At 44.5% G+C, this 17,927-nt stretch overlaps 1 protein-coding gene across 1 annotated transcript; it reads right to left on the bottom strand.

The window, feature by feature from the left end:
• Nucleotides 1-588: 588 nt before the first annotated feature.
• LOC120913878 (glutamine synthetase) lies at nt 589-12,001 on the bottom strand. Its single transcript, XM_040324191.1, has 7 exons — nt 11,893-12,001; nt 8,679-8,860; nt 6,285-6,446; nt 5,155-5,301; nt 4,008-4,135; nt 3,400-3,599; nt 589-1,610 (listed from the first exon to the last, which is right to left on the bottom strand). Exons 2-7 carry the CDS (start codon nt 8,842-8,844, stop codon nt 1,289-1,291), a joined length of 1,125 nt encoding a protein of 374 aa, XP_040180125.1. The 5' UTR covers nt 8,845-8,860; nt 11,893-12,001; the 3' UTR covers nt 589-1,288.
• Between the last annotated feature and the right edge of the window lie 5,926 nt (nt 12,002-17,927).

Below are 17,927 nucleotides of genomic sequence, written 5' to 3'. Positions count from 1 at the left end.
TAGGCTGGAACAAGTCCAAAAAATGGCAACCAAACCAATAAGGGGACTGGAGAGAACCTCAATTGAGGAATGGCTGCAAACACTAAATAAATTCACGATGGAGAAAAGATGTTTGAGAGGGGACACAATAGCAATCTACAAATCTCAATGGGGATCCCAGCATAGAAAATAAACTATTCAGTCCTAGAGAGTGTAAAAGGACACGGGGCCACACAGTGAAACAGGAGAAGCGGTTTAGCCTTAAACTGCGCGGGGGGGGGGTGTTCTTCACCGTTGGGGTGATAAGGATGTGGACCTCTCCCACAATTGGTGGCGGATGCTGGGAGTATGGATATTTTTAAAAGACTTAAATATACATCTTAAAAAAGGACACAACATACAGGGATAGGGGAGATTATAGACACTGATACATGCACCTACACAGGTTGAACTGGATGGACCATTGTCTTTTTTTCAGCCTCGTCGACTATGCAACTACAGAAAATCTACCAGCACTAGAAAATGGTCAACATTTAGAGCAAAGAGTTGGCCCATCTTAAGTTGTTGCTTGAGCCATGTTTCTGTCCACTCATTAACAAACACAGGTGGTTGATTTTTTCCCGGCTTTATTCAAGTGATAAAAACCCAACAGTCACATGTTAATACACCGTTCACAATAAAACCCTCTTCTGAGGAACTTTAGTTCAGACCCAAATATGACTCTGTACTGGAGCTTTAAAAAACATCCCACAAGTAGGATGAGGTATCATGATCTTTAAATACAAAAAACACACAACCCTCCGCTGCCCAGCAGGTTGATGGTCCTTGTAGTTCACACATTAAAAACCCGTTTAAGGAGTGCAGTCATTAGCCACTCCCTTCATGATTAGGAATTCTGCAAATAAGCCATCCCACTGGCTCAGTCTATAATGACCAATGCCCTCTACCTTCCAAAGTGGAAGAAACTGTACATAAAGATTAGTAAAGAACAGATTAAAACAATGGAGCAGGTTTACCAGCCAGCCTTGCTTTCAATCTCAGCTAATTTGTCTCTGGACACAGTTGCAGTCTTTCCCTTAAGACTAGATGTATCAGATTGAGTTTTTTTTTTTACAAAGCTGGCCATGTCAGACACTCTTTAGGGAAAGACACATAGTGGAAATTACAGACAACCTGGAAAAGTATTATTTTTTTTCTGCAAGAGACAACTTGGCTGTGAGCCTGCAGCTGAGCTGACCAACCCATTAAAGACTGAGATGGAAGATGCAAAAAATGGATGGAATCTACTGGGTGGGTCCAGCCCCCAGATTTAATTCTGCGAGTAGTCTTTAGTGTCACTGCCTGTTTCGTTCAGAAGGGTCGTCCTGACCAAGGCCTCAGTAACAGCGTAGGGGTCACAGTTAGCTGCTGGGCGGCGATCTTCGAAGTAGCCAAAGCCTTCCTGTCCGACCTGGCGTGGGATACGAATACTGGCACCACGGTTGGCCACACCAGCTGAAAATTCATGAATGCTGGAGGTTTCATGCTGCCCTGTCAGGCGTCGAGAATTGTCCTTTCCACCGCGTGGGTCATAGACACAGATGTGGTAATCGTGACGTTTTCCTAGTTTCTCAATGGCATCTTCAATGTGTCTGGTGGGACAATAAGAAAGTGTTGAATCAAACTGGTTTGTTTACAGGTGATTGTATAATCTCAATAGAACACCATTAAACATGGATAGAATTGGTCACAGGGAGCTGCGGTGGCTCAACGCGAATGGCACTGCGCTGACAAGCCATTCACCTCTGCAGCTAGGGGTTTGGATCCCGGTCTCGGCTACATGTGAATTGAGTTTGGTGGTCTCAGCTCGGCTCCCGGTGGGTGTGCCAAGCGAGGTAAGCCTGCGCTTAGTACGCCCACCCCCCTCCCACAAAAACCACCACACTTACATGCACTCGAAATTGGGTTAACATGCACGCACTTTGACCACGCGGTCTCTAAAAAGAGAGGCGAAGGACTAACAGGGCTGGTTGAGCGGGCTAGATCCTCTCACTCCCTTTTAGGGAGTCCCTCTGCCCCGTTGGGCTTCAAAGCGGAGCAGGTAGGGTGGGCTGTGTGGGAGGACCCCCTCACACACCCGCCATTGCCACCCGGGGCATGGAGAAAGGTGGCAGATTGCCTCTGGGGGAGGCCTGCCTACTCCCAACTCCTGCAGTCTGCTCTCGAGTACACGCACAAAATACACTTAAAAAAAATAAAAAAATAAAAAGAGAATTGGTCACTGCCAACACCAAGGGCTTTGTCATTTAGTAATGCAATATATATTTTAGAGGGGACAGCAAATTTACACTGTTATACAAGCTGTACACTCACTACTTTACATTGTAGAAAATTAATTTCTTCAGTGTTGTCACATGAAAAGATATAATATATTTTAAAAAAATGTGAGGGGTGTACTCACTTTTGTGATATACTGAATATTATTTTTTTTCCCCCTCAGGGGTGTAACCTCTAGGCTGCCAATGCTGGACTTCTACTGAAACTACCAGTTGCTTGGCTATGAGAATCACTGACCCAGAGCAAGAATGTAGAAAAAGAAGAAACACTGACCTTAGAACGATGCCCTGGATCGGTGTCAGCCCTGCGAGTATAACGCTGACATCTTCCACCGGAGTTACTCCGGGGTTCGCGGCTCCGGCGCTGTGATTGGCCAGGGCCGCGAAGATGTCACTCCCACACATGTACAAGGGAGTCATGGCAGGACTCCAGCGGCCCACTTCCTCAGTGCACATGCAATGACGTTGGCAGCAGCACATACTGAATATCTCCTAAACTGTGCATGTTTAGGAGAGATAACAAGGCTTGCCTGTAGGTACCTTGAATAGGCTTACCTGCAAGTAAAAGTGGTGTAACAGGGTTTACAACCACATTAAGTGTCACCAACTCAATGTAATGAAGCCAAGTATCACCATTTTCAGAAATAGGAGTCTAAAGGTTTACTGCATAAAATCCCCAGTTATATTCCGAAGATCTATTTTTTTTTTTTTACTGTGGCATACAAAAGCCGAAACCAAAAAGTTTAGATTAGAGGGCTCCAAACTTTTGAAACTAAAAGGGCCAGTTTACTGCCCCTCAGACTTTAGGGGGGCCAGACTGACCAGTGGGAGTAGAAAATTGTGGCAGTGGAAGGAATAGTGTCCCATCTTTGGTGTCAGTGGGAAGTATAGTGCCTTATTGTTGGCATCAGTGAAAGAAATGATGCCCCAAGGGCCAGAAAAGGTAGGCAAAGGGCTGTATGTGGGCTACAGGTTGGAGACCACTGGTTTAAACCATTTCCTCCTGGGACTATTTTTATTTTATTTATTTTTTACACATGATTGTGTAGGCTTTTAGAGGCATTGCTGGATTCTTCCAGCCCAAAAAGTTGCCCGAGATACTCACTTCAGTCCTCCTTCCTTCCGCATGTTTTCCGTGCTGTAGTTTGTGTGACACCCAGCCCCGTTCCAGTTGCCAGTCATGGGTTTTGGGTCCAGTGTTGCCACAACACCAAAGTCCTCACATACTCTGTGTAGGATGAAGCGAGACATCCAAAGGTGGTCTCCCATATCAATCCCTTCACAGGGTCCAACTTGGTACTCCCACTATAGAAAAGATAAAAAGATAGAATATTAACTCAACAGTTTACACATCACATGAAATGTAGTCCTATCCATCTTGGACAAAGCAGACTTTCAATTGTTTTAGGGTCAATTTAGATCTGTGTGAATAGAGATGAGCCCTTGTGCATGTAGTGCAACGACATGATTTCGCATTTTGACACATGTAGATAAGTTTCCTCAATGTGCTTTTGATTGGATTAAAACCTACAATTGACCAAGGTGAAATACTTTTTGCCAATGCAGCCAAACGCATGTTATGTGCAGCCATTGGCTTCCTTGAGTCTACCATTGTAAAGCAATTGCAGTTGAAAACACACACACACACTTAGTGTTTCAAGACCTGCATAAGAGTGGAAATGGGCCCTCACAGATTGGGTCATTTATTCTTACCTGTGATGGCATAACTTCTGCATTTGTGCCACAGATTTTGATGCCAGCATACAAGCAGGCTTTGTAGTGGCATTCAACAACATCCCGTCCATAGACTTTGTCTGCACCGACTCCACAGTAATAGGGACCTAGAGGGGACACCAAAGACCATCAGTTCTAAAGCAAAAATAATCATTTAAAATCGACAAAACACTTTTAACTTGGAGACCTGTGGCCATTTCAGCCTCTGGTAATGTCTCAATGTACAAACTACAGTCATCCAGCAACGGCTTAAAGTAGCACAATTCTCATTTAATCAAAATGTATGCTTTGATGAAATGCTCTGGATAATTGTAATTTTGATGGCCAAGATATTTGCAAACATTAATAACTTCAGATAACAATTTCCTGCTATAGGAAGCGCTTCTAAAGACCTGTAAACATTGGTGCCTTGGGACCACAATGCAGCAGCTATCAATTTATGAAACCGTGGCTTAGTAGTCGACACTGGTCCTGGTTGAGCACCTGGACTCGACCCAAAATGTGTAGGTTTGCCTTTTTAACTGGGGTAATCTGCATCTACCTCAGTTCGACTTCGTAGGGGCATTAAAACAGATTGCAAGGGTCTACAAATGTTATAAATCTGGAGCAATTTAATAGACCCTACCTATAACTGAAAGCCAGGATTGCATTAACTTGAATTGAGACCTTAATTGTCTACAATCCTTAACATCAGATTGTCGCATGTACAACGTGTACTTCACAACATAAATGACACCCAACATTTACACAGCTAATAGCCCTATCAGCCGCTAACGAGGACAGGAGAGTGATTAAATGCCCTGAAGTAGTCACATGACAAGCTGCACAGAAGAGCCAGATGGCACTGTTAACTCTCAACACTCAGGAGTCCCATGATCTGCCAGGGACCTTGGGTATCAAGAATCTAAACCCCCCCCCCCCCTTGGATTTTCATTATATTAACATTAGTAACCCAACTTAATCCTGAGCACAAGACCTTATAGCTACAGAACAGAATGGCTTCTAGAACAGATCCCAACCTGAATGTTTTTGTAGTGCAACAGGCGGGGGGTGGGGGCGCTGGAAGTGTACATTTCTGATTTACAGTTTAACAAAACCATCAAAAAATAAATAAAATATAACCAACCTTGTGGTCCTGGGAAACCATTATCAGGCCAGCCATATGGATGTCCATTAATACCAAGAAGAGTGTACTCTTGTTCCATGCCAAACCATGGGTGCTGAACAGCCACCAGGTCCATGATCTGCCGACATGTGTGACGCAGGTTGGTTTCTGGAAGGAGAAAACGTAGTCAATAAATTTCCATCAGTGGAGCTGCCAAAGTAAACGCTAAAGTTGTGTACACTGAACAAGGGTGAGGTCTGCGTCTCTAGAATGCGATGACGTGGAAGGGCACACCTTTCCAACAAGCTGCACAGCAAAGTTTTTTCCTTCGATTCATAAAACCCAATACAATACATGTATGTTACCACTTTAGGCAGGGGTATTCTGCTGGAAACCATTTCATCAGCCTCTCCTACCTCTGAAAAAAGCCTACATTCCCTGCCACAATGTACACATTTGCCTATTAACCAACTTCAATTAACCCAAAAGTATGTTCAAGTGCATGAGGGGGGGGGGTCACTTTTGGGCAAATCTAAACCCTCAGCACTGCATAGCTTTAACACTTTTACATTTAGAAATGCCTCCAAAAACCTTTACATTTTGGTGAGACCATCAACAAGTCATATCATGTTGCAAGGATTTCTGGAACATCAAGTAACGTCAAGTAGACACCATTCAAAGCCAACATACTTTGGAATTTTATAACTGTACAAAGTGCTTTTTGCTGTGTGGGAACCTACCAAGCACCTTTCCAAAACATAGAAGGCAATCATTCACTATTTCTACTACCCAGTCTAAAAGAGTACAATTGCTCAGCGATGTTCTAGTGATGCCAGAAAACTCTCCAAAGTGGAGAAGGAGATTTAAAGGTCAATCATGAGCTCCAACAAGTACTACAATCCTTTCAAAAACAGCAACATGTGCTCAGTATTTTATATACTCTGCACCACAGCAAATACAATTGGAACACTTTCAGGGAAACCTTAAGATGAGCAGACACTTCTATGCCATAACAAGTGTCCCCGGACTACAGATGCTGGTTATCACCACATAGAAAAGCAGAAACTGGCAACACTAAATGTAATTATAGAGCAACCAGTGGTCAGATTAAATGTCCAATGTTCACAGATACTCCAATGGTGGTACTGTACCTGCTGATTTCCGGTTGTATTTTAGAACCTCACACATGACCAGTTTGTTGGGGTCCAGGCAAAAAGGATCTCGAAACATCTGGACAGGGACAAGGTACATGTCGCTGTTGGAGCCCTCGGCTTGATATGTGCTTGAGCCATCAAAGTTCCATTCTGGGACCTCTAATGGAAGAAAATGAATAAGAGCAGGAATACCAGGTTAGAAATCACATGGTATTCAGATTACAGCTGATCACCACTGAGGCACATTAATACATTTTCCTGGTTAGTCATTTTATCAAGAGTGCTGGATAAAGGTCTCCCCCCCTCCCTTAAGAGTCAACCCATGATAGAGGGCCAGGGGCATTTAGAGTTAAAATGGAAAAAAAAAGGAGGTGCGCCGCATTACCCAGAAATTTACTGAACGTACAGTGCCAGATGACCCGGCGTACTTCCTCCTACATGTAACTGGAGTGCCTGCGAGGTCGTACAAAAAATCAATTGTGCGCCATCTTCTAGACGCAGCCAAGGCCTGTGTACCTCTTCACTGGAAATCCCCCCACCCGCCGACCATAGCCTTATGGCTCAGGAAGGTTGACGAGATAAGCCTGATGGAGGATCTGATCCTCTCGAGCCAGCAGAGGCAAGAAGCCTACACCAAAACATGGCAAATCTGGCATATGTTCAAATTCTCTGATGAAGGACAGAGTCTTAGGAGCTCTGAGTGACCATGGCCCAAAAACCACTTACGCCCCCAAGGGGCGCCTTGGGAAGTCCATGCCCGTGCAAAATCCCCCCCCTCCTTACCCCCCCCTTCCTTTCTTCGCTACCCCTTCTACACCCAACTTTCACCCTTTCTGCTACTACCTGCTATACCTCACTATTCGGAAACAGGAAAATGGGTGGAGGGACTGAGCCACTCGGACCCAACTACACAGGCACTATCATAAATAGAATCAGTACAGCACTGGATGCGAATTGTTGGTAAAAGCCCCATTGGGCTGAGTTATGGGGAATTAGAGAGCTCCAGACAGCTTGCCCGTTGGGGTCCACATGCCTCCCTATTAGGGGGGACGGGCCCGACGGGGGGTCAGCTGGGATGCTCAACATGTTTCTAAACATATGTGTATTGTAAATGTTTTATTACCCCATACTAATGTTGACTGTAATGTAAAGGTCCGGATGGACCGGTTTCTCTGTCATAAATAAAAAAAGCTCAAAAACAAAAAAAAAAAACAACGCATTTGTGTTCAGGAGAAGAGCTTTTAAACATAGAAAAAAAAAAAGCTCAAAAACGCTTTAACATGCATTGTAATGGCTAGAATTCTGGGCACTAGAATGCATTAAATGCCAGATTCAGAAACGTGAATGAATGCAGGCGTAAAAACATGTTTTTTTTACTGCGGCTAAACACCTGTAGGAGAAAAGGGTCAATAGAATACAGTGTGCTTGAAGCCTTAGAGACTTGGTACTTCTGCTGCATAGCCATTACAGAAAACTTTTGTGAACATTAAAGTCCAACATAAAGCCTATAGGCTTTGTCATAACCCATTAGGCACCCAATGATAATTTTGGATGGATTATCTACATGCTGCACTTAACTAATTTTGGACTTAGCTTATGTGACTGCCTTTATACCTCCACTCCTCAAATGAGTCATTGTTGTAAAGATGTCTCCACCTCCCCCCTCGCCTCTCACCAAGGACAGCACAATACTTCAGGTGGGAATACCATGGCAAACACCTACAGCAATAGACTGCTAGAAACGCTTCATGCCTACCCCAAAGCCAAGAACCTTGATGCTGTTGCATGCTAGGGTATACAGCTTGAAATGCTACAGTCCACACACACACACACACACACACACACGCCATTATTCTTGAAGCAAATGCATGAACAATAAGCATTAGCAACATGCCTTACAACAGCATAGGCATGAATAGGGCCCAACTGTGCTAGACGTGTGACTTCCAAGCTGCATCCTTGCTCAATGTGGGCAGCAATGATAGTGTGCCCGCAGGATCAGCTCTGCCATCGAGTTATTTATGGCATGCCAGAGCACAGAGCAGACGCTGTACTAAATCATTGCATGCCCCAGGTCTCATGTCACATTGCACAATTTCTTGGAAATTTAGTGCGGCCTTTTAAAATTGAAAGAGAAATCATAAATTGAATAAATCCTTTGAACTGTGCCTTAAAAAGCAAACCAACCCTCACAATAGAGAATATGGTTTTTGGCTTCAACGCACTGCAAGATCTAGCTGAATGGTATATTTTAGCTGCATGGATGAGGTAAATTATTGAAATGGTCTTAGCATGCTTTGGAATGCACAAATGCCTTTGGAATTTTGAGTTCATCCAGATGTGGGAAGACCAGCAAGTTGTAAATGTGGCGTGGGGGGGGTGCCATCTTACCTTCAATAGACTTGGGTTCATACTCCAGGGTCTTTGTCTTGCAGCGGACCCCTTCTCCAGTGCCATCCACCCAGACATAGGTCACCTGGACCATCCCCCCTTGGGGCAGCTTCATATACTGATCCCTCACCCCCTTGTTGAGCCTGGAACTGTGTGACACAGACATGGTGGCGATTGCTGATCTAGAAGAAACAGAACGAACAAATATTGTTATTCAGGATTTATATAGCGCCAAAAGTTTGCGCAGCGCTTCACAACATGACAGACAGTACAGTTACAATACAATTCAATACAGGAGAAACGAGGGTCTGCTCATTAGAGCTTACAATCTAGGAGGGAGTTTGTGGAGGAAACAGAAGTTTCCTGAAAATCTTACAAAACTGCAAGCCAGCAACATTCTTGTTGGCAGATCTGCAGTACCATGCCATGCTGCCAACTACTAACCTGGAGCACAACAACCCACCATGTTTAAATTAGGGGATCCCATTAAGGAAAAAGTATGTGCTGCAGCACCTAATTAAAAGTGCATCTAACAGTGCTTAGTCCCCCTGCAAAGCTCCACAAATACCTGTTGATCCTGCCAGTGAATCTCACTTAAAAGCAACTTCCTTTGGGGGGGAAAAGAGGGGGGGGGGAGAAGAGGGGGGCTTGTACGCAATCTTCTCAAGCAATTCCATGATTGGCATTAGGGTTGTCAGGATACCGGTATCGGGACCGATAGAGTATTTGCGGGAGTACGTGTACTCCCGCAAATGCCCCCGATGCCTGAATAGAATACTTGCCCCGCCGCCGCCAACCCGCGGGGAACATTACAGCTTTCGTTTGAATAGCTGTATCCCCGCCGCGTATAGACATTCCCCCTTGCGCGCGATTGGACGGATGATCTGTCCAATCCCGAGCAAGGGGGAGTGTCTATACACGGCGCGGCGGGGATACAGCTATTCAAACGAAAGCTGTAATGTTCCCTGCACGCTGATTAACGCGGCAGCGGCGGCATCATCCAGGTATGGGGGACATGGCTGCATATATGTGGGGGGGACATATTTAAAATAAAAGTATCGGTATTCGGTATCGGCGAGTACATGAAAAAAAGTATCGGTACTTGTACTCGGTCCTAAAAAAAAAAAAAATGGTATCGGGACAACCCTAATTGGCATGTATTAAGTTGGCCATACATGGATCAGCAGGACCCGGCCAAATCGTCAATCCAGAGGCAGGTTAGTGGTACATGAGTGGATCTATTGGTTTGCTAGGGTGTGGATGGAATCGAAACATTTCCTTTTGTGCAATGAGCAGGTTTAATGAAAGAAGGACTATAGCAGCCACTAGCGATAACTGCAAGAAAATCCGGCAGGGTGGTTGTACCCAAGTTGATCGCTCAACTTGGTACATTCAGCCTGCCCATTAACAAATCAAATCTTGGCTGGTTCCTGCTCAACCTGGCTGGTTCCTGCTCAACCGGCCAAGATTTGAACAGTGTATGGCTGGGATGGGCTCTTTTGGCGTGGATGGTTTCCCTGGCCCGCCACGAGAAGGCAATTGCTGATTCCTCCATCTGTGTAAATTTGTTTCCGGCAACCTGTGGTTGCAGGAAAAAATAAAGCTTGTACCGTGCATGATCAGCCTAAGGCAGGCCATACACAGAGCAAATTTCTTCTTTCCTGCAACCACAGTTGACAGGGGAATCTGGTGTTTGGCCACCCTTACTATTAAAATCTGACCAATCCTTGATATAATCTGCCCAATCAGCAATAGGTAAAACATAGCTAGTATATAAAAAGTTCCTGCACATGTAAAGTAAGACAAAGTTCATAAACTGCCTCAGGGGGGGGGATAGAGAAATGCTTGAAAAATGTGCTAAACAACTTCCGGATGATGGGACAAAACTCAATATGGCCAAGTATCTTCTAAAGAGACCACACAAATCAGCAGACCGCCCATCACAAGTCTTTGCAGAGCTAATCGTCTGGAGAAGAATCAGACTTTCCATCCTGGGCGAAAACAACAGCCAAAAAAAACTGGAACCAACTGGTTATTCAACTTTACAGCAGGACAGAGCAGTCCCCTACTGGTACAGAGACGGGGGATGGGAAATTAACCATTTCAAGCCCAGAGAGAGACTCAACTAACCTGAGCTGATAAACAACTGCCATTGTTTTCAGCCTTTCCAACTAAGAAGCCCAAACTACATAGAATGCAAGCTCTGCAGTACAAAAAGCTTGATACAGTCACCAATTCAGACGACTGAAACCCTTATCGATCCCATGATTTCATTAAAAAAATAGTTAGAAATAAAGTAAACTAAATAGGAGTTCAAAATAAATAAAATAGCCAAATAAAAACAAAACACAACCCCACAAACAGTTGTTACAATGTTTCTGGTTTAAGAGTTTTTTGTCCAAGGAAAGTTTCTAAGCAACACAACTAGACACAGCAGTGTTCCTGCTGTTATATGTTTTTTTTGGGGGGGGGATTAATACATATATTTTTTAAATCCCTGTATGTTTTTATTCTCTTCAATAAACATTTTAGAGAAAATAATAATAATAATAATAATAAGTAACAAAGCAGAACTTCTGCAATTTTACATGTTAAAATAAATAAAAATCTACAAAAATCTAGACTATTGCAAAAAGTTTTATAGAAGGCCAAAATTTTACAACAGCAGATCGGAGGGAGTGTTGTATATAAAGACAATGGGAAATCCCAAACACACAAAACTTTTTCCATAAAGATCCCCTCCACCAGTATCCCAGCAAAGCTCATTTTAATAAAAAAATTCCAACTGGCTCCTACATCAGGCTTTGTAATGCCCGACAATTCAGCCAAATAAATAAGATCATAGCAAAGAAGAGAATCTGACTGCAAGTCAATGGATAATGTGCACAGCCGGGGGGGGGGGGGGGGGAAGAGACAAATATATATATATATATATAATATTTTTTTTTTCCTCTTCCTCTGTGCATGCAGAAAATGTATGAGCCACACAATGCTCTATGGAGGAGGAGAGCTCCTGGCCGGGGATCGCAGAGCTGCTTTGCTCACATCAATGGACATTGCGGCATTCTCCTTTCTCACCCTGGCACATGGCCAGCAGGCAGAAGAAGAGTTAATGATGGGAATAATTCAGCAGCCTGTAGTAGAGGATCGATGGGCACAGGATGCCAGCGTGGCACATCACACCATGCATAGAAGAGATCAGCCTCAACATTACCTTATTAGCAGGGATACAGAAAGCCACCGGTGGTCCTCCGGGAATCAGATGTCACCGATTCACTGAGGCACCCCCGGGAGATCCGAACACTCTTATAGTAGATGACACCGACACGACACGCCCACACGTCTGATGTAACTGGAGAGTAATAAGGGAAGGGCGTGCCCAGGCCGCTCACTGACCCGCCCACTCCCCCTCTACAACATCACCCATCCACTGCTGTAATTTGATTTCCTCTATTTCTCCAAGACCCAAAATACTACCGTTCATTTTCCATGTCCCTTTATTATTTATATCACTTTTATATTAGTAACCATTTGAGGGCAATTCTGGCATTTCTCACATACATGCAAAAAATTTTTTTGCTAGAAAATGTCTCAAAACCCCCATTTGTTTTAAGCAGAGACCCTGGAGAATAAAATGGTTGTTGTCTTTGCAGCTGAAGGGGGGAGCAGTCGGGGGCTCTAAACACGGCTCAGCTGCACATTCTTAATGTGGACCTTCACGCTAAGGCTCCGTTCACAGTGGTAGGGCACCAAAGTTGCGTTTACTTTGGAGTGCAACGATGATGCAGCTTTGGATGGGTGCGACTTGGATACGACTTTGGCTTTGACCACTGATAATGGACAACTATTACATTGTATAACATTCAGGTATGACTTTCCTGCCACTATTGAGGGTTAAAGTTTTACTAAAGGCAAAACTTTTTTTTTCGTTTTACAGTAGAGAACGATTAGAACACCTGTAAGTTTATATTGCTGTCTGTGTCCCCATTAGGGGGATTCACCCTCTGGATTTGTTCTGTTTACCATCATTAAAAATTTAAGTAAAAGAAAATCCCAAATTCTGGGTTGTCCTCAGAAAAGTAATAGAGGGGAAATCTTACAATGGGGGACACTAGTTCTGGTGACCTGGGGGACCCCAAGGGATCCCCTTCATTTGCAGGAATTTCCTCTCACTTCCTGTTTTAGCTATGGGACAGGAAGTTAAGGTAAAGCTCCCCAATGGGGCAAAGATGGAAACAAATAAGCAACAGGGGTTATAACCCACCCTTACTCTACCCAAAATGTGAAAGTTTTGCCTAAAGTGCTACTTTAACATGGAAGTCTATGGTCCTCAAGTTGCATGAAGGTCGGACCAATTTAGTGCATGAGCTACTTTGAAGTGGCTGCAACTTTGAGTTGCACACACCGGATTCACAAAGCACTTGCGCCAACGTATCTCAAGATACGCCAACGTAAGTACAAATGTGCGCCGTCGTATCTATGCGCCGACCCACATACTAAGATACGCCTGAAAATAGGCTTCCTACGACCAACGTAACTTGCCTACGCCGTTGTATCGTGGGCGCATATTTACAATGGGTGCATTTGCCGCTCCCATTGATTTTCTATGCACATATGCAAATGAGGGAGATACGCCGATTCACGAATGTACTTGCGCCCGGCGCATAATATACGCGGTTTGCGTAAGTCGTACGTCCGGCGTAAAGTTATTCCCCATATATGAGGCGCAACCCATGCAAAGGTATGGACCAGGGAACTCAAGCCGTCGTATCTTTTGTCGTTTACGTTGTACGTGAATATGGCTAGGCGTAGGTTCCGTTCACGTCGTAGGCAGTGATCCGTCGTATCTTAGGGAGTAGTTCCGACGTGAATCTGAGCATGCACACTGAATGCGTCCACGGGACGGCGCATGCGCCGTTCATTATTCGTATCTTTATGGCGCTCGGCCCATCATTTGCATGGGGTGACGCCTCATTTGCATGGCTCACGCCCACTTCCACTCACGACGACTTACGCCTAAGAAACCCAGCGCAGATTTGGTGGCAAGTGGTTTGTGAATCCAGTGCTTGCCTCTCTGCGCTGCGTCGGCGTAGTGTAAAGAAGATACGCTATGGCGGCATATATATGTGCCGATGTATGTGAATCCAGGCCTATGTTGTCAAAAGTATCGAGACGCCTGCTTTTATGCTCAGATGAACTTTAATGGCATCCCGGTCTTAGTCTGTAGGGTTCAATATTGAGTTGGCCCATCCTTTGCAGCTATAACCGCTTCAGCTCCTCTGGGAAGGCTGTCCACAAGGTTTAGGAGTGTGTATGGGAATGTTTGACCATTCTTCCAGAAGCACATTTGTGAGGTCAGGCACTGATGTTAAATGAGAAGGCCTGGCTTGCAGTCTCCGCTCTAATTCATCCCAAAAGTGTTCTATTGGGTTAAGGTCAGGACTCTGTGCAGGCCAGCCTCCACCCTAAACTCGTTCATCCATGTCTTTATGAACCTTGTTTTGTGCACTGGTCCAAATGATTTGGTGGAGGGGGGGATTATGGTGTGTGTTTTTTTTTTTCAAGGGTGGGGCTTGGTCCCTTGTGAAGGGAACTTTTAAGGCGTCCGCATACTAAGAGATTTTGGACAATTTCATGCTCCCAACTTTGTGGGAACAGTATGGGGGTGACCCCTTCCTTTTCCAACATGACTAATCACCAGTGCACAAAGCAAGGTCCATTGAGAAATAGATGAGCGAGTTTGGGGTGGAGGAACTTGACTGGCCTGCACAGAGTCCTGACCTCAACCTGATAGAACACCTTTGGGATGAATTAGAGCGGAGACTGCGAGCCAGGCTTTCTCATCCAACATCAGTGCCTGACCTCATAAATGTGCTTCTGGAAGAATGGTCAAACGTTCCCATAGACACTCCTAAACCTTGTGGACAGCCTTCCCAGAAGAGTTGAAGCTGTTATATCTGTAAAGGATGCGCCAACTCAATACTGAACCCTAGGGACTAAGACTGGGATGCCATTAAAGTTCATCTGCGCATAAAAGCAGGCTACTCGATACTTTTGACAACATAGTGTATGTGTGCAACTTAAAGTTGCAGCCACTTCAAAGTAGCTCATGCGCTACATTGGTCCGAACCTATAGCAGTAAAGGGTGGGCCAACTCAATACTGAACCCTACAGACTAAGACTGGGATGCCATTAAAGTTCATGTGCGTGTGAAGGCCGGTGTCCCAATACTTTTGTAATATAGTGTATATGAATGGTTATCATTGGAAAACATGGAGAACGACTTGTCATGTGACTTTGGACATCAAAGTCGCATGAAAAGTCACACAAGGGACTAAAAAAGAGCCTAAAAAACAAAACAAAAAAACAACACACACATCTTGAGCCACCCCTGCCTCCTCTGATTTTTGTCCAAAGGGCGTGTACCTGGATCTTGTCTTGCATACCAACGGTACACAATTGTCGGCCAACAACACAAACGTAGTGACGTATTACGAGAAATTTCAGCTCTTGAGCGCCACCCTTTGGGCCCTTTCTGCTAATTTCGTGTTTGGTGAGCATTGATTTCGAGCATGCGCGTTTGTACTTTTGATTTTGTGTGACGGACCTGTGTACTGACCGTACACAGACAACAGATCGCCATCCAACATTTGTTGGACAATTGTCAGAAGGAGCGTACTAACGGTCAGATTTTGTCAACAGACAATCCCCTGGCAACAATCTGATTGTGTGTACGAGGCAGACAGGCGTGACACCAGTGACATCCAATATAACATTATCACATTTCTATCTCTTCTGCCAGCTTTATTGTGGCAAATGAGGCGAGAATGCCAACACAGATTAAGGGATTTCTCAGACCTGGAGCAGCTTCACCAATCAGATTCTAGCTTTCTGTTTCAAAGCGTAACTAAGAAGGCGAAGCTAGAATCTGATTGGTGAAGCTGCTCCAGGTCTGAGAAATCCCTTAATCTGTGTTGGCATTCCGGCCTCAGTTGCCACGATAAAGCTGGCAGAAGAGATATAAATGTGATAATGTTATATTGGATGTCACTGGTGTCACGTCAGGGTGGCATGGCCGTTGTTTCCACAGCACAGGCAGTAAAAAGTGATCATAATCTATTCCAGGAACACTTTGTGTTTTGTACTTTGTGCAGCTGTGTGCTATTCCTGCTGCGGCAAACCTTGTACGCCATTAACCAGGTCCTCACCATCCATAATAACAAACGTTCTTTTCTTCAATACATGATTGTTATGTGTGTGACTGCAGATACGGGGCCGGATTCAGATACCTGAGCGTATCTTTATACCGGCGTAACGTATCTGTAACTTTGGGCGCAAGTTCTGTATTCAGAAAGAACTTGCGCCCTTATTTACGACGGCGTAACGTATGTGTTGCGGCATAAGGCCGTGTAATTCAAATGGGGATGTTGGGGGCGTGTTGTATTTAAATTTCACTTGACCCCGCGTTTTTTATGTTTTTTTTTAACGGCGCATGCGCCATCCGTAAAATATCCCAGTGTGCATTGCGCCAAAGTACGCCGCAAGAACGTATTGGATTCGACGTGAACGTAAAAGACGTAAAGTCGTATTCGCGATGGACTTACGCAAACAATGTAAAAATTTCAAAACTGTGCGCGGGAACGACGGCCATACTTAACATTAGCTACGCCTCATATAGCAGGGGTAACTATACGCCGAAAAAAGCCGAACGTAAACGACGTAAAAAAAAAGCGTCGACAGGACGTACGTTTCTGAATCGCTGTATCTACTTAATTAGCATATTCCTTGCGTAAACATACGGAAGCGCCACCTAGCGGCCACCCTGAAATTGCAGCCTAAGATACGACGGTGTAAGACACTTACACCTGTCGGATCTTAGGGATATCTATGCGTAACTGATTCTCTGAATCAGGCGCATAGATACGACCGACGGAACTCAGAGATACGGCGGCGTATCAGGAGATACGCCGTCGTATCTCTTTTCTGAATCTGGCCCAAAATGTTCACACCTGTGCCTTTCATGTTCAGTGTGTTGAAAAAAAGTCCCGTTTGTTGCATCCTTTATGCAAATCCATCAAAACACATGTTATATAGCGTTCAATAATAATGCATCTAAAGCGCAGGTAAAACTCACCCAAAATGCATCACACAGATGGGAACCGAGTCTAGAGCTGTCCATACACTAGTCGAGTATTTGTACAAACATTCATTCTCATCAGTACGTTTGATGACTTGATGAACGTTGTTTGAAAATGCTTCAGGCCGTTTTCACACCTGTCAGTTTTTTCAGGTGGACCTGATCGGACCCTCCAGCCTCTATGGAGCTGACACCCGTCGCCAATCCGATACGATCCTGACCGCCAAAAACAGACGGATGGTGGTTCTATTCCCCAGCCGTCTGGCGGATCGGATTGCATGGAAACGGACAGGCGGTTGGTCTGTTTCCATTAGATTGCCCTATAGCGGAGTGGACACGGACCTGTTTTCTGCCTGCTCAGCAGGGATCAGAGGAGAGATTTCTCGCTGAGCAAGCAGATTCCACTTCATGGAGGCGCCTGTGTGAAAGGGGCTTAAAAAAACATTTTAAAAGCTTTTAACATTCCATTTTCTTTCCTCAACAAAAAACACACTCCCTGTTAAAAATGTGTTTATTTACTGTTCCTTCAAAATACTTTGTTACTGCAGTCGAATATAAATGTAAATTTGACCCCACTAACGATCAGAGAATTGAATAAACGTTCTTAAAATGAAAATTTGTAACTAAATTCTAGTGTATGGCCTTAGCCAACCTAAGGCTGGCCATAGATGGTTCGAATCTCAATTGGTTAAGTTGGAACCAGACAAGATTTGAGCCATGTATGCAGGGCAGCCATAAGAAATTTTGGGGCCCCCAAAAGACAGCTTTAATCCTGGGCCCCCCCTGGCCTAACCACCAATGTTCACCAGGGCCCACCCACTGACTATTCCACCAAATCCACCCACTATTTTAATATTCTTAATATATGAAAATAAACCCAATACAGCAAAGAGATTGCCCCATATATTCAAATACACACCCCAATCCACAAAGAGACACCCCAATCCAGCAAAGAGACATCCCAATCCAGCAAAGAGACATCCCAATCCAGCAAAGAGACATCCCAATCCAGCAAAGAGACATCCCAAATTCAGCAAAGAGACACCCAAATCCAGAAAAGAGACACCCCAATCCAGAAAAGAGACACCCCAATCCAGAAAAGAGACACCCCA

The sequence above is a fragment of the Rana temporaria genome, chromosome 9 (assembly GCF_905171775.1).
Source record: "Rana temporaria chromosome 9, aRanTem1.1, whole genome shotgun sequence".
In the NCBI taxonomy this organism is placed as follows: Eukaryota; Metazoa; Chordata; class Amphibia; order Anura; family Ranidae; genus Rana; species Rana temporaria.
This window is presented reverse-complemented; position numbering and strand designations above follow the sequence as displayed.

Bases quoted from the DNA above. Each gene is read 5' to 3' on its own strand.
- LOC120913878 (XM_040324191.1), bottom strand. From the start codon at position 8,844: ATGTCTGTGTCACACAGTTCCAGGCTCAACAAGGGGGTGAGGGATCAG. The intron at 6,447-8,678 runs GTAAGATGGCAC...TTCTTCCATTAG, and splicing joins TGAACCCAAGTCTATTGAAG to AGGTCCCAGAATGGAACTTT. The intron at 1,611-3,399 runs GTGAGTATCTCG...TTGTCCCACCAG, and splicing joins CGGAAGGAAGGAGGACTGAA to ACACATTGAAGATGCCATTG.